At 40.2% G+C, this 23,197-nt stretch overlaps 1 protein-coding gene and 1 long non-coding RNA gene across 2 annotated transcripts in view; one reads left to right on the forward strand and one right to left on the reverse strand.

Annotated features, from left to right (window-relative positions):
- Positions 1-14,397: 14,397 nt before the first annotated feature.
- LOC147654264 (uncharacterized) lies at positions 14,398-21,897 on the reverse strand. Its single transcript, XR_015284816.1, has 2 exons — positions 21,826-21,897; positions 14,398-15,352 (listed from the first exon to the last, which is right to left on the reverse strand). It is a non-coding gene; the product is annotated as an uncharacterized LOC147654264 (long non-coding RNA).
- PGR (progesterone receptor) overlaps positions 20,856-23,197 on the forward strand; it is a 32,657-nt gene continuing 30,315 nt past the window's right edge. The window contains exon 1 of the mRNA XM_086882020.1: positions 20,856-22,724. Within this exon, the coding sequence (XP_086738146.1) occupies positions 21,556-22,724 (1,169 nt within the window). The 5' untranslated portion in view covers positions 20,856-21,555. The remainder of the gene's footprint in view (positions 22,725-23,197) is intronic.

Here is a 23,197-nt window from a genome sequence, read left to right on the forward strand (position 1 = left end):
AAAATCATGTCTTAGACCCACGGGTATGTCACAGAAAGCCAGAGATGAAGGCCAAGTAGGGTTCTATGTGTAAGTAAGATATATTATAAATTTAAGTATAATTTCATTTCTGAAGGGACAAACTCAGCAGCAGTATTTCCCAGATGTTTCATTATCTGGGATAATATGGGCTGGATTTCATTGTCACATTGTATGTCTCTATAACCCCATTCCAGTAAAACTACTGAACAATCTAAAAATTTTAACTACAATTTCACGTATGTTACAAGGCCATTAAAATCTTCTCATTTTAATGCAGCTCCTATTATATGCAGTTTTGCAATCAAAACAATATTTGATATTTTTTATAAAATACTCGACTTTGATTAATGAAATTGAATTTTTTCAGGGACTACCTGTTGGGTTAAAGGGAAAGGAGAGGTCAGGACCTAAAACATCACTTTCTTTTTTAAAAATTATTTTTCAAAAATGAAAACTGAGTAATAATCTCTAAAAAATATACGTGTTATGTAAAGAAATAAAATATGGCACTCTTTAAGGCTTTGTCACTAATGTCAAGGTCAAACAAGGTACTTTTTGCTCCACTGATTCAGCGATTCACAGCCCAAGTGAGGTCACTGCTTATGCACAGAGTACAATTAAATCAAGGTTAAACAATCAGGATTCTGTAGTACAAGATAGTGTGCCAGCAGATTAGACAGTACTAGGAAATTTACATTTGAAACATGCTTTATGAAGATTATTTATTCATTTTCATGAGTATAAAAACCCTGTAATTTTATCACTATAACTAGTTCTGTTTATAGGAAAGAAGTTAATAACCAAAATTTCTGCCTGAAATTGAAGGGCGGTTTTACATGTACTTCTATAAATACAGAAACAAATAGAAACTGCTTTTACACTATTTTGTGCATTGTTTACACACTCTCAAGATCACTTTTTTTGCAACAATGGAGTTGGAGTAAATTGACAAGTTACATAAATATATTTTTTAATCAGAATTCAACCTAAAACTCAGAGGTTCCTTTGCACAGTAAGAGTTTCTTATCGTAATCCTTCCATAAGCACACAGTGTGCAGTCCTTTGCATATATGCTTAAATAAAGACAAGGCCTTGTTTGAAGTATGACATTTAGAGAATGGAGTAAAATCATATCATCTGACATCAGAAAATTACTAATATGTGGCCTATTTTTTCCTAACCAAAACCAAATTGATTGCAGTTCAAGGCTGATATTTCACTGAGTGTGACTGGAAGCTTTCCATCTGGATTATTTACTGAATGCTGCCAGCAAGTTAGTGTGTTTAAGCTTCCAGAGGACTACTCAGGCACAAGGTCCACAGATCAAAGGCATAGTATTCAAACAACTCATGTAGTTTCTTTCAAGTATATTTAAGGTTACTTGGTTTGGGAAAAGTCATCATGGAAAAAGGTAGTTTTGAGAAGTGACCTGGAAAAAAGGAGAAGTATCCATAAAGTACACAAGTGGGAAGTTCATAGGGAGGATGTAAAGATGTTAGAAATGTAGGTGATTTGGACAGAGTTGGCCAGACATGGGACAAGCATGTGGAAACCCAAGGCTAAACCATGAATGCAAACAGGACTTACTTCAAGAAGTCAGAAATTTACCTTTTTGAAAGATTTGTTAGAATTTCTGTAGTTTTTTTATGTGAACAAACCAAACTGAATGTATCAAAGTATTTTACAGATTAATGTCTGCATTATTGCCTGGACAAAAGGAGGCTCAGGGAAGATCTCATCACTCTCTACAACTCTCTGAAAGGAGGGTGCAGCCAGGTAGGGGGTCAGCCTCTTCTCCCAGGCCACCAGCCAAAGGACGAGAGACCATAGCCTCAAGCTGTGCCAGTAGAGGTTCAGGTTGGACATCAGGAAGAATTTCTTCATGGAAAGGTTTGTCAGGCATTGGAATGGGCTGACCACAAAAGTGGTGGACTCACTGTGACTGGTTCAAGAAACAACTGGACGTGGTCCTATGGTCTAATTGACAAGATGCTAATAGGACTTGATGATCTTGGATAGCTTATTTAACCTAAATAATTTTGTGATTCTGTGATTACCTTCCACTTGTACATCATATTTCTGCTTGTACAAATACACATATGTTCTTACCTAAAACTTCCTCTAGACCCTGTCAATCAATTTCTACCTCAAAATGCCCAGTTTTAGCAGCCTGGTTATCCAAGATTCAAATAGCCTTGTTAAATAATAAGCTATTTTAAATTGACTATGTGTTTTCCCCAAAAAATTAAAGTAATATTATTTTATTTTTCCTTTTTTTTTTTTTTTTTTGTTTGTTTTTGGTTTTTTTTCCCTACTTATAAATCATACTAAAACTCTAGGATATGAACCAGAAAGAATAAAGAAAAGGAACTGGAAGTTTTTTGGACACCATTTTAACCTGAATTTAATTGACTTGCTCTAAGATGCTCTTTCCTTTATGCAAAAAAAGTCCTCTTCTTTTGTCCTTTGGCTTAATTCATGCTGTTGATTCACAAAACTGATCAGGACACATGATATGTTTCGTGACATGTATGTACAACTGCTTTACAGCAAAACACATAAAATGACCATGTTGATGCAGAACACTCAAAACTAAAACAGCAGCAACAAAATATCACTGTATTATGAATTCTTCCTAGGACCCTCTTTTAGCTTGATAAATGAAAAAGAAAAATTGATAACCAATTTCAGTGTTACTTTCTCTGCTTAAATTTACAGAATATTTTCCTACCCTGTGGCTGTTTTGCCACATTCTTATTATATGTGCAATAAACAGCCTAGGTCAAGGTAATGAATGTGGGGGTGTAGATGCTAGTGTTCTATTAAAACATAAAGAAGACTATCATTAAAGGTCTAAGTAGACTATTCTTGTCACTCTTCACCGATACTGAAATATTATCTTTTAATTCAAGATATTTTTTACCACAAAATATATTTTTGTTTTCTTAACCACAAGATACTTTTTACCACAAGCTCTTGCAATTGCAGAATGTGTATTTCCCCTACCAGCAGTCTTCTTTGGGCTGGAATGAGCAAACAGAACTGATGTTAACTGTATCTGGGTCAAAAATATCAATATATGAGCTAGTCAGAGATTCAAAGATTCAAAGAGAATCTCAGCCCAGTTTTGACAATTAAACAAATCTGCTTCAACACTGCTATAGTTTGGTGAGGAGTGTCCCTATTGTTAAACTGCTAGCACTCTGTTGCTAAATGAGGAAATAGAAGCTTATGAAATTGCTACAGTATTTATAACTCCTGTTACAGAGCCAGAACAAGTTAGCAAACACTGTTCTTAAAGCCCTGTTGACATTGTCAATGTTGTTAGTGCAGAAACAACCCCACAAAAGAAAAAAAGCCAGCTTGGCCAGTGCTTTACCTCACTCTTCTGCCAAGCAGAACCGTACAGAAGCACCAGGAACCAAAACTGATATTCAGGCTTCTAAGCAGACAGCAGAGTACTGGTCATGGGGACAGTGTGGGTTGATATTTAATATTGTAATATTCCTCTTACCACTGATCTGTGAGCAAGGAAGAAGTCAAAAAGCGGGAAAAGACTTCTTAGAATAATATTTGTTTCTGTACAAACTTACCCAATTTCTCTCTTGGTGCTATGTATGTGGTGACTGTTATCAGCTCTTCCTCCATTCCTGGCAGGTGCCATGAGCTAGGCCTTGCTTGGATCACACGACTTCTGCATGTGTTTACAAGACAGTTCCATTCATCTCAGCAGCCAGCAGCAGAAGGGGTGTCATTTTGTGGCACTTCTTTTAATATGAGTAACAAAATATTATGTGTATTTGAACTAGATATAAAGATTTTTTTTTTTTTTTTTTTTTGCAATGAAGGTAATAAAATACTGGGATGGTTTGCCCAGAGAAGGAAGCTCCCATCCCAGGAAATATTAGAGTCTGGATTAGGTGAGATGCTGAGCAATCTGATCTAGTTGAAGATACCTGTGCTGAGGGCATGGGGGTTTAGGCTGTGTGACCTTTAAGGTTCCTTCAACCCAAATTATTCTATGATTCTGTGTTTGCAATTAACATCCATGCTACCTACCTCTGTCTGCTTATGTTACAACACTAATACATAGTTAGCATAATATGCAGTTGCTGTTGTGAAATGGAGAAAACAGTGAATTGTGAGCAGTGTGTATAACTCATGTTTATGGACAGACACGGCCCCAAAAGGATGCATGCCAAGGGCTGACCTGGAAAGAAAAAAAAATTATAGAAGAGACAGAAAGCAACATACCTACTAACATTAAGTAACATAAACCTTGCAGCTTTTACCTTGGTGCCTAACATTTCTCTTTCATCTCTCTGTTGTAAAAAGAAGGAAAAAATAATATTCCCTGTCATTAAGAGAATCTGGAGCCCAGTGAGATTTATGATCCATTTTCTCAAACACTTGTCATATAGTTTCCTTATCATTTCCTGCTCAGAATACCTGAGGTTTTGCAAATCACTATTAGTGCCTGAAAATTCCACTGAAGTTAAGGCAGTCAGGGATAGTTGCTGAATGCTGATGCAAAGGGCTGCCTGTCTGAGTGGAAAAAAGCACCACCTGGAAAATCAGGTAAGAAACAAAGAAGAAAGGAAAAAAAAATTTCACCCACTCAGAAGAAGGTAGGAAAAGGAAAGAATTACAACATCCACAGCAAACTTGCTCATAGCAGGAGTTTTCTATCTTTGGTAAGTACTAGTATTAATGCCAAAACACTCTCCAGTCCCTATTCTCCTTTCTACAAAATCCAGTCATGTTTTCACATTTTCCAGTCATGATACTGATGTTTTGGCAGACTCGTAGATGAAGGCATGACCTGGTTAACAGCACTCAGACTGCTTTGTGTCATTCTGCATCTCAAAATGGAGTGAAAATATAAGTGACCCGGACTGACTGGTATAAAAATAGGGAAGTGGGAATGGGTGATTTGATTTCTATCTGTGCAACGCTCCATTAAGAATGCAGAATGTTTCATTGTATGCATACTGCCTACCCCACTTCCAAAGCAGTCAGCCTTGCTTTTACTTGCAAATATGTACCTTGAAAATATTTATAAATTTATTTCTCATCTACCTGTCTTATTCAATCTCTGTTAGTGTTATCAGATCCAAAGGCTTTGGAAGAACACAGCTGCTATCAAGAAACTCTGAAAACAGCACCTCAAACATAGCAGCTGAACAAATACTCCATCTTTTGACTTAAGAAGTACCTCACACATTTCAGTGAATGAAGGCTCCCCAGAAAAGTCCAGCCTCCTAAATGACCAAATACATCCTACCAAGTTCTCTAAATCAAAAACATAATGGTACCTGAACCTTTTTTTTTTTTCCTCATATATGAATAAGACAAAGGCATATCATTTTTCTAGTTGGTGAAAATGTACAAAGGCAGCATCCACTTTGCGTGTGTGTCCATATTGTGTATAAGCATATGGAGGTATCACTACAGCTTGTGCAGGTGTAATAAAAATAGCACTTCCTATCCAGCTCATGCCAATAGTACTGAAGAGAAGACAGTGATGGCTGCCAAGATGACTCAAGTTTGTTTTTTCTGATTAGGTTCTGCTGAGTACATCAGGACTTCACCTTACTTCAATATGATGTTTACACTGAAGAACACTAGATAAAGCCTGTTCTTTTAGAGTGTAATACTATTTTGCAGACTCCCACATGGTCTGGCAGTGATCTAAAGAATTAAAACAGAAGCAGACAGGCCAAAGCTTTTCCAGTTAATGCTGCTGACACCCAGGAGAGACAGGTGTCTACGTGTACTGAAACCCTAAGGCCTACTCCCTTGGCTCCATTACTCTCCCATCTTTTCTTCTCTATTGCCAAAACCACATGTAATTCCTGTGTGGGACCAGGCAACTCTTGGGAGGGCTTATGACCTTGGGCTTCATGATGATGGAACTGGTAGTATTTCTGAAGAGCCAGGCTGCTCCCAGAGGCAAAGAATTGCATTTGCTTGGTGTTACACCCCTGCCCATATCCATAAATAACAAGTGAGCTGAGCATCCTGTCCTTGGATCTGATGGATGGCTGTACAGTATTCCAGCTGTTGCTCACAGCACACTGCACAATATGCAAAGACTAATGATACATTTGAAAAGAAAGAAAGTAAAAGCAAAATATCAACCCTAAATAATTAATATAAATAAATATATTGAAAAATAAACACAAAAGCAAAGCCATATCACAAACCCTGTGTCTTTTACTTGAATTTTCTACAACAAATGAGAGATGAGGAAAAGAACAGATATATTTACTTTGCCACACAGCAGTTTCTTTAACATTTGAACCTGTGCAATTACGGACTTACAACCAGGTCATGACACTTACCAAATGAGAGGATATGAGTCATCTGAGACTTATGGAAAGGATGCTGAAGGCAGAATATTTTGGTCAGATACACAAATGGAAAAAAAAAAAATAATGACTCCCGATCTAGCTTTCTCAGGTTTGAAACCAGAAAATGTGACAGGCTCATTTTATCTTATCAATATGTAAAACACCTTCATACTCTCATAATTACATACACATGGACAGACTGCAAAACCAGCTATAGCTTATGTGAGCTGATGACTTCCACTGTTTCTACTGTGAGCATAATTTAATTTTTTTGTTTTATGACTTTTTTTCTACAGCTCTAACCAGGTTATTTTTCAGGGCTAACAAAATAAGGGAAATAGCAGATTGCAAAAGCATTTAATCTGTAGGCTTTGGAAGGTTTCACAGGGCACAGGACATATATGTGAGGAATTTTGAAAGATGATGTGCATTACCTGATACTACACATTTTGGAAAATTGAAGAGTTTGGCATATTTCTTTAGGGTGTATTTTGAACAAAACTCTAGCAAGAAAAGGTCTTCTTGTCTACATGGGAACCGAGGCCCAGACAGTAGATCTCAGAACTAAGCTGTCTTATGGACACAACTGAGGTGAAGCAGTTTGCATAAAACTTAATACTGTCCTTATTTTTTCTTTACTGTCAGCAATAAAGTCTTTACAGGTAAGTTAAGATTTTATAAAGGAGAAAACACATCCAGTTCTGTAATATGTCTACCAACCTCCTATATGTGCTGTCACAGTCTGTGAAAAAAATAGTTTTTTCTTGGTGGCTTCTGTCATGTGCCCTTGAAAGCTAAAAGCAGCTCAGTTCTCTAATGCAGAACTTGACTGAGCAAAGTGTGCAACAGCAAGATCAAGTCATCTGTACAAAGAAGAAACAAAAGAGGAAAAAAATTCTAACTATTTCCTTTAGCAAGGGAAGGGAAAGGGGAACTAAATTGCCTGTTAAGCCACAAAAGCTGTCTAATATTAGCATTAAAAAGGAAAACATTCATATAATATTTCTTCACTTTGTGAGCAATTTATAAAGATCAAATTTAAAAGGTAATAATAGTTTTAAAAGACAGAGAATCTATTTAGGAAAAAGTCTTATTATTCAGAAATAATATTCAGTTCATTGCCCAAACATCTGTTTCTTGATTGAATATTTCAATCTAATATTTAAGATATCTTTTTAGTGGATTTCTCAGAATTGTCAGTGTAACTTTTAAAAAGAAAAACAAGGAAAAGAAAAAAGAAAAGGAGGAAAATCACCCTGGATAATTTATAGTCATAAATAATTCTGTAAACTCCGAGATTCACCAATTACATTTTTATTAATTAATTTGGTGGCTAAATTCTTCCCATAATTACAGAATTTTAATTTGTTACTTTCCAGGCACTTTTCCATCCTGGAAAAGAGGTGTGAACTTTCTTGCCACTCCTCTTTTCAGTCAAAGTCTTATCATCTTTTTCTTATTCAGAAAGGCAGGAACACCAGCTCCATTGATATTATCAGCAGGTCTCATGCTCCCAGAAAAAGAATCTTCAATATCTGGATGGCTCACAGATTTTGGACAATAGTGAGTCCAACCACAGCTCTTGGGTTCAGCCAAATAGCCAGACACAGACAGAAGAATTTAACTGAGAAACATTCGTTTTCATGTCATAAAGAACAGGATCTTTCTGGTTTGTATGGATGGATCTGTTTCCCTTTGACATCTTGAGTTCTGTCTTCCCTCCTCTCTTAGATATACCTCAACCCTTGCATAATATATTTTGACAGAAAAGAGAATGCTGATTTTTTTCTAGAAAACTAGTATATGACATGTATTATTGAAAGTTTACTTCTTATTTGATTTTTCACTTGGAAATATTTTTGAATGAAATTTTTCTTCAGTTTTTCTTACTTTTTTGTGGATGATGGAATCAAAGGAGCAGTCATAATCTCCTATAGCCACTGACTAGTTTCAAAGACACAAAAGCAAACAAAAAAATTGACATATTTACAAATATACAAATGCATATAAATGCTGCATGCTTGCAGACATGCTCAGGTGAGAATCATTGAGTACAGACTCAATGAAGGAAGCACTAGACTAACTTGGGACATACAGAATGACAAATAATGAGGCTGAACCAGCACATACTAATGTGAAAATACCAGGAACAGATTTCTACATCAGAACACTGCTCCATTATTATTACACTTCCCCATGATTAAACATAACCACCCTGATAAAACTTTGACGTTAAATAAAGTTTCTGTGGTTATTTTACAACTTTGCACACTGTCCTTAAATCCCAAAATCACCAGGAAGCCTAGGCATGACTTTAGTTTCTTGCACTGCATCAAAACCTGCCATGGAATGTTTGCTAGTCCTGGTTTCTGAGTCTTACTGTGGCTCCCTCTCTGTCCACCTTGCTGTTGCTGTTTCTTCCAGCAAGAAGGGTACAGGTGAATCATGGTACACAGTTTCATCCTGACATGACCTCAGGATGTATTTAGAGTGCACAAAAAGCCTGGAAGACTATTCTGGGCCCCACAGGTTAGGTGTATCTTGGCTGATCAGCTGATCAACTTTTCAATAGCATGATGCATTTCCCTCTATCTGATAATTTGGATGCTGTGGTCTGTGCTGCAGACTTGGCACAAAACATGTCAGCTGAGGTAACACAAGTGTGATGTCATTACACAAATCTTATATAGCGAAGAGTAACAAATTCTCCATCAATGTGATGCTGTTGCACCTGGAGTGTATTGCATTTTACTCATCCTAGATTATATAGCTGTATATATGGCATAAATAATTGTATTAAATTAAATATACTCTATATACTCACACAATATAATCCCTTTAAATAAAAACACACTTTAATTTAAACACATTTTAATTTAAATTTTGTTCAAGTGTATCAAAAAGGCATATCATATAGGTTCTCTGCTCCCTCAGTTAAGAACCACAGGATCACAGAATAATTTAGGAGGCTGCTTAATCCAAAGTCCTCAAGCTGTCCAGTTGAATTTTGAACACCTCTAAGGAAAAACACACTGTGTCTCAGAGAAAATATTGTGGTATTTAAAAAATAAAAAGTCTAATTGGAATTTTTCAGGTTCCTCTCTTCCAAGAAGAGTCTAACTCTTTGACATCCTCTGATCAGGTAATTGTAGACAGCAATAAGATTTACCCCTTGGATTCTCTTTTTCAGGCTGAACAGCCATGACTTGCTCAGTCTCTTCTTGTAAGTTCAGCGCTCTGGCTCCCTGATTGCTGGTGACCTTCATGAGTCTCACTCCAGCACACCCATGTCTTATTTGTACTGGTGAGGCCAGACTGGGAACAGCATTCCAGATGTATTCCATGAGTGAAGATACAGGGAAGTGGAAGGGTGATTTCCTGTACCCACTGGCTGCACTCTCATACCGCCCAAGGTGATGCTGGCTTTCCTTGCTCCAGGGGCTCCATGAAGACCATGGCAGTCACAGGTTTTATTTTGTTTTGTGTAGCTTTGGGTTTGGTTTTAGTTAATCAAAACATCTTCCTGGTTTTTATTAAATATTTATCCCTGCCCAGGTAAAATGGAACAAGAGTTGTGATGGGTCTTTTCACATGAAAAGGTCAAAGACATTTAGAAAGTTTTTCCAGTTTGATCAGGACAGAAAGACAGAATACATTTCTACTTATTACTTCAATAAAAGTACTTCAAAATTACTTCAGTTTCTTATTGAATATTCCTGGTTCTGTAACTTGAGCAGGAGTTTCCTCTATCTCAGTCTACACTCTCAACACTCAATATGTTATATTAAAATATTTGAGACGTTACCAGGGCTTTTTTTTTCTCCTTTTTTGGTTGTTTTTTTCCCCTTATGAGAAATAAAACATATAGGAATTTTTAGGATTAGAATAATATACTTGTACAATAATTCAAAAAGGAAGAAAAATTATTTCCATTCCAGTACATCTATTTTTTCAACATGTATTGTGACCCCTGCCACATCATCACTTGTCTATGAGCTGTTTCCATAACCAGCAGGCTGCTTTCCCACCTCTCCTAATGAGGTGGGAATGTAAAGCTGTAACAAAGGCTTTGCACTATGAAACACTTAAAATCAAAAGGCATATACAGCCACCAACCAATGTTTGCGTGATTCTGTTCAGGTTAACTTTGAGATGATTGTCCTCGATAAGAAAGCTCAGTTTCGGTGAGATTAATTTCTTAACTTTTTAAAACGACATGTTCAGTCTAAGAAAAAACTATTGTCACTTCACAATTGTCACAGAATATTGTAAATTCAAAACTCAGACAACACTGAGCCATCACTAGATTGGAAGAATAACAAGGAAAAACTTAGTCTGCTTCCTTTGTTGCATTTCCTTATTGGTATGGTAGGCTAAATTATATCTTGATGGCATGTTTCTTGTCCTCATAATTCTTGCATTCTTGATTGTACAAGGCTTCAGAGTGATAAATATATAAAAATCAACTGTCAGAACTAATTAATATTTTTAATTATTTCCTGAAAAATTACTTTTGATACTTCTGTTCAGGTGCCTCCTGCACAGTCTAGATATCTACTGAGTCACTAAGTCATATCCTTAATATCAGTCATCATTTAAAAAAGCTAACAACTGCTGCTTTTTTATGAGTCAGGGCAGCAGTTCTAGAGCTGTGACCTGATTCTTATTTGGGTAATTGCATTCTGTTCTATTTGAAAGCTTTTAAATGTTCTGGTGAAATGGTACATTCTTCATATCCTTTCAGAACAACTGCTAATGCTTTGGAACATTTACTGGCTGAGGCTTATACCAGAGACAGAAACCTTTCTGAGAGGTCCTGCATTAGTAACAGACATAACAGATACCATGATGGATTTATCAGTCTACAAGAGGCATCCAAATATGTCAGGATCACTTTCTGGTTTAAGATTGAACTTGCATTTATTATTTGCTTACTCAAAAACTGCTTTTGTTTTGATTTCATAATGATACCTAAAACACAGAGCTGTGGCTCCAATTCAGATTTCCTTGAGGATCAGGCATGGTGGTTTTTGTCATATTCCTTTTCCCTATTGCTTTGTAAAAGGATGAATATAACAAGATATATGAAAAAATAAACTATTTTGTAAACATTATGCATTAACCTGGAAATCACAACATTCATTTTCTTGAATACAGATAATTTCTGATAACTGTCATACCAAACGCATCAGTCTCTCATCAGGCTTTTTGTTTTTCATTTCTTGTGATAGAGTACCTTCACCCAAATACACTGTTGATCATTTTTCATCACTTAAAAATCAGGACTAGAGCACTGTGTTTTGAAAGACCAGAGAAAGAGGATTAACTGAGAAAGCAAACACGCTAAAGGGATTGAACAAATACAACTCCTGGCAGAATGTTCATGCAATAAAAGCTAGAGGTAAAAACCAAAAGAAAATCTGCCATTTCCTGATATAAGAAATATGCCTTATACTGATATGAATTCAAATAAGAAAAGCTTGATATATAGTTTTAACTTGAAATGGTCTCTGTTTTGCTGGTAGATTTTAACAAACCCATTTCATGTATATCACTCATACATTCTGTCTTTGGGCCAAAGAGAAAAGTTTTCTCTTAGCACTGAGAGGAGTGATAGTTTGGACATCGTTGGGTAGAATAAGGATATTAAAAATATTCCTTAAATCCATAGTAATAATTTGGGGGACTTTAATCCATTAATACAATTTACTATTAATTGTATATTAACATTTATAATATACATGTTTGTATAATATATAATTTATAAAACTATATAAAAATGCAAGAACATTTTTATATCTAAATTATTTATTCTCCTTCAGTTTTTTGCTGGTGACTTCCAATAGCTCAGAACAAGTGTCCTACTCATTTATGGATTGTATTCTATTAAAAACTGAATTTACATGCTATTTCAGACTGCTTTTCTACCTAATCTCTCTGTTCAGATTTCTAGGCTAACATTAGCAGATTTGTGGAAGTCTACTTGTCGGAAATATTGCAGAAGTCTAGATGTTCTGGTTTAACAGGAGCTTTGTTGAGAATAAGTTATGAAAAAGAGTAGGATGAAGAGATTATGATATAACAAAGCCAGACGGGCTTCTGTCTCTGCAGGAGAAACTCCCACATGTATCCAAAATGTAACCATGGCATTGGTGTTACCGCCAGATCTTCTCCTTCCCATCCATCACTTCACCCCTCTTGCCACCAGCTGCCACCACTTTGGTAACCTTGTTCCTACCTCACTGATCTACTTTTCCATGAGCAGTGATAGTATTTTTTTTTAATTTCATGGCAAAGAGCCCCACAGTTAGCAGCACTGTATGCAATTTTTTTAGTTTGAGTTTTAGTTTTAGTTTTAGATTTCCCTAATCTAGGGGATTTTCCAGTGTGTGCACTGGGCCTCCAAAGTGAAAATGTAGCTATCGTTTTCTAGCCTAAGGATAGCAGAAGTCAAGAGAAAATCACACCCTACAATATCCCTGCAAGATGTGTTATGGTCAGAATTTCTAAGGCTGTTTATTTTGAGATTAATTTTAGAGGAGAGTGATTAACAGCTGTAACAGGCCTCTATCTTCCTCTAGGGTGGCATTAAGTGAACATCTTCCTGACATGAATGTCTATTTCTAGAACAAACTGCACTATGATCTTAATATTTGTCTTTTGTTTAGATGACTTTAACTTAATATCATTTTCTGTGAGTGGTTTTAAAGACACTGTTTCTTCTGTTAAACACTTAACATTGAACTGGAGTCTCTGATCAGTGACAGACACCTCTAGGGATGAACACAGCACTATCAATTACCAGAAAAAGAGAGAACTAAAAAGACTGTTTGACAAAGGGATATTTTATCCAGAGCTTGTCAAAATCACAGAGAAAATCTGTGCCCTTTACTAACATGAATAAATTTGCTTCTTTGGAGTTAGCAAAAAACACAGGGAACCATGTCTCTCTTACATCTTTCCACATCTAGTTAAGGGACTCATCTGCAAATTGTCATTTTGGGTGAACATGAAAATATGTTGTGTAACTTGAAGCTTTTACTCTGCTTTAGTAATCAGCCCAGGATTTATTCCAGTTTAGTTTAGACAGCTTTCACACCTTATAGAAGATGCCATTTAATCAAAGCGGTGACATCTTATTTTTCATATTCCAGGCAAGTTTCACTATCGATTAATTTATAAATGGCATGTAATAATGTTAAATTTTAGTGATGAAATTTAATTTTCTCTGATTCATTTAAGAAATGGAGCAATCACAGTCCTCCAGGGGTAGATCTTCACTTCCTGCTGTTTAACATTCCAAATCCAAATCAGTGCCTAGCAGGCTTGTGGCTTAAATCTAACTCTTTTTTTTCAGTAATGAGTAATAAAATAAAATCTGATGAGGTTTAAGTACAATGTTTGCATGACAAATCTCCACTTGTGGGTTTATTGACAATACTTTTCTGCTCTTGATTCAGTCATGCTTCTTTTCCCATGAATTTGGAACAAGTTATCCCTTTTCAGTCAGTGAGATGTGAAGTACTGGATTTGTCTGACAGCTTGACAGCAGTTTACTATTTAGACAAGTATGTAGACTCAAAAAATGTAACAGTCCTCTAGGCTTCTTAGGAAACAATGACTTGGTATTTATTACCCTCCAGTAACACGTTTTAAGGGAACTTTTGAACTGGGAGAAATAAAGAATATTGGTCCCTTGACAGTTTTTAAGCTAGTTCCTTCACTGGATCTCTTTTAATTGTGTTGATTAATAGCATTCAAGTATCTGATGCAAAATTCAGAGTCTAGTATTCCAGTTTTTTAATTCACAACATGGCTGATTCACAAACCATTGGAAATACTTCAAGTAGGTTTTGCGGTTATACAGCTTCAGGATAGAAATGAACCTTTCAAAAGGTGAAGGACTTCTGTCTTTCTTTTGCTTAATTCTTTTGCTTTGCTTAATTTTAACATCACAGGGCACCTTCCTTTGCATTTTAGCATTTCTACCCAGAATTGCCAAACAAGCGGACACCTTCACAGATAATCTTTGTACATTGCATTTATTCTTCACCACACAGTTTCATTTTTCACAGAATAACAGAATGAGTCAAGTTGGAAAGGACCTCAGTGGGGCGTACAACCTCCTTGCTCAAGCAGGGCCATCCTGGAGCACATGGCACAGGATTGTATCCAGATGATTATTGATTATCTCATGAGGGAGACTTCACAACCTCTCTGGTCAAACTCTTCTAGGGCACAGTCACCTGCAGAGTAAAGAAGTTCTTCCTCTTGTTCAGGTGGAACTTCTGTGCATAAGTTTCTGCCTGTTGCCTCTTGTCCTGTTGTTTGGTACCACTGAAAACAGCCTGATCCATCCTCTTGGCTCCCTCCCTTCAGATACTTGTATACATTGATGAGGTTCCTTCTCAAGTGTCTCTTCTTGAGGCCAAACAGGCCCAGCTCCCTCAGCCCGTCCTTGTAAGGGAGATGCTCTGGACCCCTCATCATCTTTTTCACTGTCCACTAGACCTGCTCCTGGAGCTCCATGTCCTGAGGGGCCCAGACCTGGCCACAGCACTCCAGATGTGCCCCACAAGGGCTGACCAGAGGGGCAGGATCACCTCCCCTGACCTGCTGGCTCTGCTCTTCCTAAGGCACCCCAGGATCCCTCTGGCCTTCTGAGCCACGGGGACACTGCTGGCTCAGGGACAGCTTGTGGTGGTCCACCAGGACCCCCAGGTCCTTCTCTGCAGAGCTGCTCCTCAGCAGGTCAGCCCCAGCCTGTGCTGGTGCCTGGGGTTGTTCTTCTACAGGTGCAGGAACCTGCATCTGCCCTTGCTCTCTGCAAATTATGGAAAAATGCTACATTGCCACACCTTGCCTTTAACGAGTAGCTATGAAAAACTGGTAATTCAGAGCAGGCTGTGAATATTTCAAGGCTGAAGAGTCAGTGTTGAAATTTCATAGGGCAACCAAGTTCCTGATGGACAATTAGACTGTAAACAGAAACAAGAAGAAAAGCTTGGAAATATAATAAGTTGATGGAAAATTAATCCTTGCTAAGATACCTTGAATTTACATAGGAAGGATGTCTCTTACGAAATTGAAGTTGGCAGCAAAGGCTGCACCAAAGTAAAAGAAAATTATTCCTGCTTCCACTTACAGTGTGACTCAACTTCAAGATCTCTTTTATTATATTCAGCTTTTGGACTCTGAAGAAAGTACCATAGTTATGTTCAACCCTCTTTTTTCTCTGTGTTAAAAAGCATTTTCACATAAATTTGGATCACCAAACAAGTACTTCCTAAGGTCTTATCCAGTTGTTACCTTCTTTTCTATGATTACTTAGGATGCACAATTCAATCAGGATATTAGTTTTAATACTTCTGAAGATTTACTGACTGCTTCTTTCTGAATTTCAGAGATGCTAACAGCTGTTTAATATCACTGGTTGAAGCTTCCTACTCTCCAGCCAGCAAACAAGACTTGCTGCAACATCCTGAATATTATACTGTTGAGAGTAGCATAATGTCATCTTGTTCCACCCAGCAGCACTGGGTTAAATCATCTTTATACAGCCACTTAACATGTTTATATAAAATATGTATTTCATATATACAGAAAATTGAATATCATATTTTATGTAAAGCAGCATTTATTTCTTTTTTCTGAAGTTGGACCTGCTTTGGGTAAAAGTCCCCCAGCTAGGCCTTGAAGAAAGTGTAGCATGTGCCCTTTGATACCTCAAGATGATGCATTCATTGACAAAATACTTGAGAAAGTTTTTCAGAATGTCCCCCTGCAAGCAATAACATTCTCTGTGAGACATACAAGCAGAAAGCTTCTTTTTTCTTTTTATCTTTTTTTCACTTCTCATGCTCCTGCTTATTTGCTTAGCTACAAGTGTATTATATTTTGCATTTCAGTGAGCATTAGCCAAAACATAAACAGACACAGAACAATAAAGAAAATATATGACTCCTGTAGCAGAACCAGCTACCACTTTTGTGACTGTAACTCAATACCGATCTGTTTCCTCCCTTTAGACAATTCATAAAGATAAAAGTGTCTCACAGCCCACTGCACCTCCCATATTGCTATTATCCCTGTGGGAACTTTAGCACCTGAGAGCAAAAAATTATGTAACATGCATTGTGATTAGCTTCCTCTCCCTCATCTCCTTTTACAACTCTATTGCTTACCTTCTTTGCCACATACCTTGCTGTTTGCCAATCCCTTTTGCACTTACAGTATGTTTCAATACACCCTTGCATTTAGTAAACCAATAGTTTTGATAGCTTTTAGTAAATCTGATGGTTTAGCTTAAGCTAACAAAGCACCTGATAACAGACCCCAGGGATTAATTACAGTGTGGCATGCCCTTGCTTAGAGGAAATGAAAGTATGCTTACAGTGCAGTTTCTGAAACTATGATTTTAAACAATGTAGTAGAGAATATTGATACTGCATTTTAAGGATTTAGGACTCTATTCATACCTTTTCATTTAGGCATCGACACTGCACTGCCAAAAAATCATGGCTCTTTGAGTGCTTCAGATCAAAGAAGTCCTTTATGTCTTTAATAAGACAAAAAGTGACTGAAGAGCTCCAGAAAAATGGTCCCTACAGACATCTATGACTCTGACTGTAGAAGCCTAATCACCAGGTTCAGATGTGAACAGTTACCATCAAATCATATTCCTGATGCTGAGTGCTTCCATGACTTAGCTGCTACTCCTAAATCATGATCTCTGAGAAATGCATATTTAATGTCTGCTGCCACCCAAATGTAAGTGAAATTCAGCCTACTAACTGGGGGGGTCTAAATTTTTACAGAATAGGGATTCAACCATGGAAAGACATGTCTCCAAAAATTGTAACATTACAAGAATATGCTGTTATTTACATAACAGTACTATGTTGTCATTGTCTACACTACATGCTGAAATGTGGGGCTTTTCAAGCAGCTACAGAGGTCTCTTTTTTCCTAAATAAAAATGTTACTTCTGTGATAGAAGCAAAACCCTCTAAGTCTCTCCTTATGGAAGCTGCTTTTTAGTTTTGACCATGAGTTCATAAACTGTTGGAAACAGTCTCTCCTTCTCTCTGTTTATAATAAGTGAATCACATTTTTGGTTGTACTATATCCTAAATGAGAATGATAGTAAAAAATTGTGACCCATTGATTAACTGGAAAGAAGGAAACCAGTATTTTTAACTTCTAGGTTCTGTTCTCCAACAGGCTCTGCAAAACAATGTTGCAAGAAAAGTCTGTATGGCCTAAGACATTAATTCAGTGTAATCAATCTGTCTTTTTCTGGATTTAAACATTAGCTCACTCACTGTTTATATGGAGCAATCTTGACATACAAATGGAACACTTTAGTGTGAGTAAAGTAACTTAGATATTTTTGAACTTTAGCCCATACTTCAAGATTTTTTAAAGAAAAAGTCATAATAGAAAAAGTCTGATTTTGATATTTGTACTGTTTGAGGAATCTGTGTACTTGTCTTGTTTCTCACACAACACTTTTTATTTAAGCCAAAACCATTAGAAATATTTCAAGGGGTCTATCAAAAGTTTCTACTGCTTCAAAGTGTACAGTTGAATAGCTGAATGGCCAAACAAATGCTCAGGAACTACTTAAAAAATTAAGTACAAAGCTAGAGCATTACAGTGGGAGTTCTCAGTACAATTCTATTGCTATTCTTGTTGACATTTTATTCAAGAATTGTGCTGAAAAGCAAGACAGATGAGAAATTTTGTTCAGTGCAGCTTTTACTCGTCCACAGTTCTTGAACAGAGCAAGAAAATCGACGACTTATTCAAGCTCTCAGATATATTTTCACATTCAGACATAATTTTAAAAAATGCAATCAAACTCTCCAATGTTTTACTTTTGGGTTCAAAATAGGTCGAAATTGAAAATGAATGAAAAATACAAGAATTTTCATAATGTTTGCTCTTTAAAAATTTTCTATTCAGTAAAGTATTACTGAATGTAAAAAATTGTCATTTTTAGGTCTGAATTGAAACCATCAGTTTCAATTTTAATGGCTTGCAAATTAAAAGTAGCTGTAGACACACCATATGAAACCTGTTTTTCTTTAATGTTGATTGATTATAAAAACAAAGTGAAGAAATGAAAATTAAGAAATGACAACAGTAGAGTACAAAAAAAAAAGTGATAGGGCATACTTTGAAATGTTCTTATTGAAAAACTCGTGGTACCATAGCACTATCAGGGAAAACTTCCAAATGATTTGAGAAAATCTAAGTGAAAAAGAAACAAATGAATCGCAGAAAACCTTGGGCTGGAAGGGACCTTAATGACCACCTTAATTCTAATCCACTCTCAAGGGCAGGATCACATTTCACTAGATCACATTGCTCAAAGCCCCACTATTAATCTTCAGCACTTCCAGGGATGGGCACAAGGGTTATGGAAAAATAATGTAAAGAAAATAGCTAGTTTCCAGTGAAGGTTCATAGAAATCATGTGAAGCCAATATAAATTCAAGTCCAGTCACTTAGGTCCAATAAATGTATTAAAGATAAAGAACCCCATAGTATTTTTCTTAAGCAGTGACAACTCAGCACAATTACTGTTACCATTAAAATATTTGTCAGGTCATAAAAATGAAATTAGAAAGCACAGCAGAAAACCTCGACAATATTTAACTGCTAACATTTAGAAAAATAATTAAAGTAGTAAACATTTCTATTTCTGGTAAATATGTAGGTGTTTACAGTCTCTTGGCCTTGTTAGTGTAGAATTTTAATGGACAAGTTATGAGCTGCAGTGAGTGGAAACTGCTCAGTGCTGCTTTCCTTTCAGGACCTTCTGTTCAGGCCATCTGTGGCTCTTTACCTCTTCAAGTCAAGAGGGAGTAGGAAGGGGGGAAGTCACTGTAAGGAAACATGTCTTTGGAGCACGTTTTTGTAAAGATGCAGGCCATGAATGCTGTTTGCACATGGGGAAGTGGAAATGAGAAAGCAAGGCAATGACAATAAAAGGGCATGACAACCAGCTGACTAAACATGCAACATCAGGAGAAAACCAAAATGAGCGTGGAAATGAACAGTACTGTAGATGAACTTCTCTCTCGTCTGAGAAAAGGCAGGGGTGGGAGAAGGGAGAAATTTTGTAGCATGAAAAATTGAAACTCATTTTGAATCACTTCAAGTTATTTTCATGTCATGTTATTACAGAACTGGATAGCACCTCTTAAATAATTCTAACATTGGTTCTACTGATAGGTTTTGTGAAAACATCTCAGTTCTTTCCCATGCAACATCAACAGAGTGAAACGCTGCTGTTCATGAAAAATTCCTATACTCAGCAAGTATACTTGAAAGTGCATCCTTCTGTTGAACTTCCTAAATGTTTATAGAGGGGCCCACAATAACATCTGAGTTTTAAAATGCTACTTATTATCACATTGCCACAATTCCTTTGAATACAAAAAAAGAATTTAAAAAAATTGTTCTATTTATTCTTAAAGGAATAAAAAAGAAAAGCCCCAAAGTAGTCTATAAGCCAGTAGCATTTTGACAAGAAAAATGTAGAAAGTACACACACCACATTGAATAAGGGTATGTGAAACCACTGTTTCTATAAACTTGCCTTATATGATTTCATAAAACTGAAATGATTTCCAGCAGTTATGTTTCTCTCCCTGAGAAGCTGTCCTTTTCAATCTGAAGATGTTTGGAAAGTAAACCAACAAAAGCAACTATTTTGTGGTGATCACAGTTTTTTTGGAAAGAAAGCTGTTTTCTTTCTGAAAAGCATGTTACACCTACAGGGCATAACCAAACATTTAACTAACACTTTATTTATCAAAAAATATTCTTTGTGAAGTCAGGAGGGCTACTCATACACCAATTTATGCTCTGTATCTTTCAACTCAAGTTTCTTTCCTGTGGTTTCTGTATAATGAAATGTATACTAAAGGTTGCATCGATTTTCTGGTTTTCTTTTTCTTTCCTCACGTTAATAGCTGCCTTGTTGAGCTGAATGGGTTATACCCCAAAGCCAGCATTTTACACAAAATGCCAGCAATTAGCTGGTGACAGTTTCTTGGTCAGAACTAACCGAGGCTGAGTTGCAACCTGCTATATGCAGGCTGGCCAGCCAATCCTTTTTAAATGTCCTCTCATTTCCCTGATAAAGTCAGTGAAAAGTAATTAAAATTTAGAAGCGAGGAATGCCCCACTTTCCAAATCTTTTGCAGAAAAGACGTTGTGCTTTACGTTGATGTAAAGGATGCTTTGATTTCCTGGAATGTCAGGTAAAGAGCTTTACAACGCCTTGGTTGCCTTGCTACTGGAAAACGGATCTTGTATCAGGAGGGGTTTTGGAAAAGAGTTTAATCAAACATTTAACATCTGAAGGAGACAGTAAAAAACAGACAAAAGGGAGCCGTCACTTCAAATAGGTAAAGCTTGGCTTTCCTTCTGCTCTCCAAAGCAGCGACCTATCCAGAGGCTTGTGCCCTCTGCTCAGTGAAGAGCTGCGCTTCTTGCGATGGTGAAGCAAGAGGACGGAGCACCGGCACAAGAGGTGGGGGAAAGGCAAGAGAACACAGGGACATGATCAGGAGAAGTCAAAATGCGCTGACTTAAGGCACGGGGTACCGGATGCGATGGGAAAGGGATGCGGGCACGGCGAGCGATGGGAGCGGGACAGGCGGAGCGGAGGAGGAGCCGATGGAAGTGCCGCTGGAGGAGCAGCGGTGGGACCGGGAGGCGCCAGCCCGCGCCCCGCAGCGCAGACCCTCGGTAAGGGACGGGGCTGAAGGCGAGGAGGGGCGGGGAGGGAGGGACGGGCGAGGGGGCGTGGAGCGGGGGGAAGCGGTCGGGGGACGAGCGGAGCACGGAGTCAGCCTGTCCGCCGCCGCCGGAGCCCGGCAGCACCCTGCTTTCCTGCACGCCTCCCACACACGCTCCCATCGTTTCCCCCCATCCAGGCTGCACCGCCCCCGGCTCCGCGGTCTCCCCCGTTCCGGCGGCGGGGGCCGGGGCAGAGCTGTCCCCAGGAGAGCAGCACCATGTGAGCAGGACCCGCGCCATCGGCACAGCGGGCACCTCCAGGATGTGAAGAGCCGTCCGGCTGCTCGCACCCCGTCGCTGCCCGGCTGCCCGCACTCTGTCGCTGCCGGAGACTCGCCGGCCTCCATCGCTGCCCCGGGCCAGCATGACCGAGGTGAAAGCCAAGGAGCCCAGAGCGCCTCCGCCTGCCACAGACGGGGCGGTCCTGCTGCAGGGTCAGCCCGGCAGAGATCCCTTCCGTGAGGAAGCGGCGTCCATCGACATCTCCCTGGACGGGCTGCTTTACCCCAAGAGCAGCGACGAGGAGGAGGACGAAGAGGAGGAGGAGGAGGAGGAAGGGGAGGAGGAGGAGGAGGAAGAGCCGCAGCAGCAGCAGCATCTGGAGCAGGAGGACGGCCGGGATTCCCTCTCTTACCAGCCAGGGAGCGGCTCCCTCTCGGCCAGGGACTCCCTGGACACCGTCCTGGACACCTTCCTGGCGCCCGCGGCTCATGCCAGCTCCGCCGTGCCCGCGGCACCCTGGGCCTTCTTCGAGCCGGAGGCGGCGCCCGACGGCCCGATGAGCAGCGGCCCCTCGCAGAAGGCGGCCGAAGCCGCCCCGGGCCCCTCGCAGCCCCCGCCGCGCCCCGCCGCGCTCTGGCCGCCCGGCGACGCCCTGGTCCCCGCCTCAAAGCCGCGGCCGGCGGGGCCGGGGGCCGGCGCGGAGGGTCCCGCCGCGGCGCCCAAGGGCGATGCCCCCGGTGTCGGGGCGCTGCCCGGCGGGTCCCGGGCGGGGGACCCGGGGCAGGAATACCTGCACGTACCGCTGCTGCCGCTCAACTCGGCCTTCCTGGCCTCGCGCACGCGGCAGCTGCTGGACGGGGCGGAGTACGAGGGCGGCGCGGGGCCGCGCTGCTCGCCCCCCGGCCCGTACCTGCCGGCCTACGGCTTCCCGACGCCCGACGCCAAGGACGGGCCCTTCGCCTACGGCGACATCCAGCCCGTAATGAAGATCAAGGAGGAGGGTCTCGGCCTCGCCGCCCGCTACCCGGGTGGCAGGGCCAGCCCCGCGGCAGGCTGCCACGACTACCCGCAGGCTCCGCGGGCCGGGCAGGAGCCCTCGCTGGAGTGCGTCCTCTACAAGGCCGAGCCCACCCTGCTGGCCAGCGCCTTCGGGCCGGCGGCGCCGCCCGACAGCCTGCCTTCCACCTCGGCCGCGCCGCCGGGGCTCTACCCGGCCCTGGGGCTGAACGGGCACCAGCCGCTGGGCTTCCCGGCCGCCGTGCTCAAGGAGGGCCTGCCCCAGCTCTGCCCGCCCTACCTCGGCTACGCGCGGTAAGGCGGGGGCGGCGCGGCGCTCGCTGAGGGACGGGACCGGGGGTCGCGCTGCGCTGCGGGAGAGCTCCTCATCCTCCTCGTCCTCATCCTCCTCCTCATCCTCCTCGTCCTCCTTCTCCGGAGGGGCGGGCGAGCCGAGCGGTGCGCACCTCGCGGGGATATTAAGGGGATGCTGAGGAAAGGACGAGCGAAGTTTCTCTCGGCGAGGGCCTTTTTGGGCTTCAAGGTAGTGCCCGCAGCCCCGCTGGCGTTCCCTGCGCTGCCCGAGCACGCCGCGGTGTCCCGGCTCCGCGGCTGGCACATCGCGGCTTGGGGCACGATGCCGCTCCAGGGATGTTGGTTTGTTACCGCTGCGGCACTTGAGGGCCACCCGATGTCCGAACCACTGCCCTGCCCCGGGCAGGCCGTGCAGGTTTTCTAGCTTGTCCTCTCTTTCAGCGATACCGCATTCATCGATACCTAAATGTTTT

This window comes from Cyanistes caeruleus, chromosome 3 (assembly GCF_971803275.1).
Source record: "Cyanistes caeruleus chromosome 3, bCyaCae1.hap1.1, whole genome shotgun sequence".
In the NCBI taxonomy this organism is placed as follows: domain Eukaryota; kingdom Metazoa; phylum Chordata; class Aves; order Passeriformes; family Paridae; genus Cyanistes; species Cyanistes caeruleus.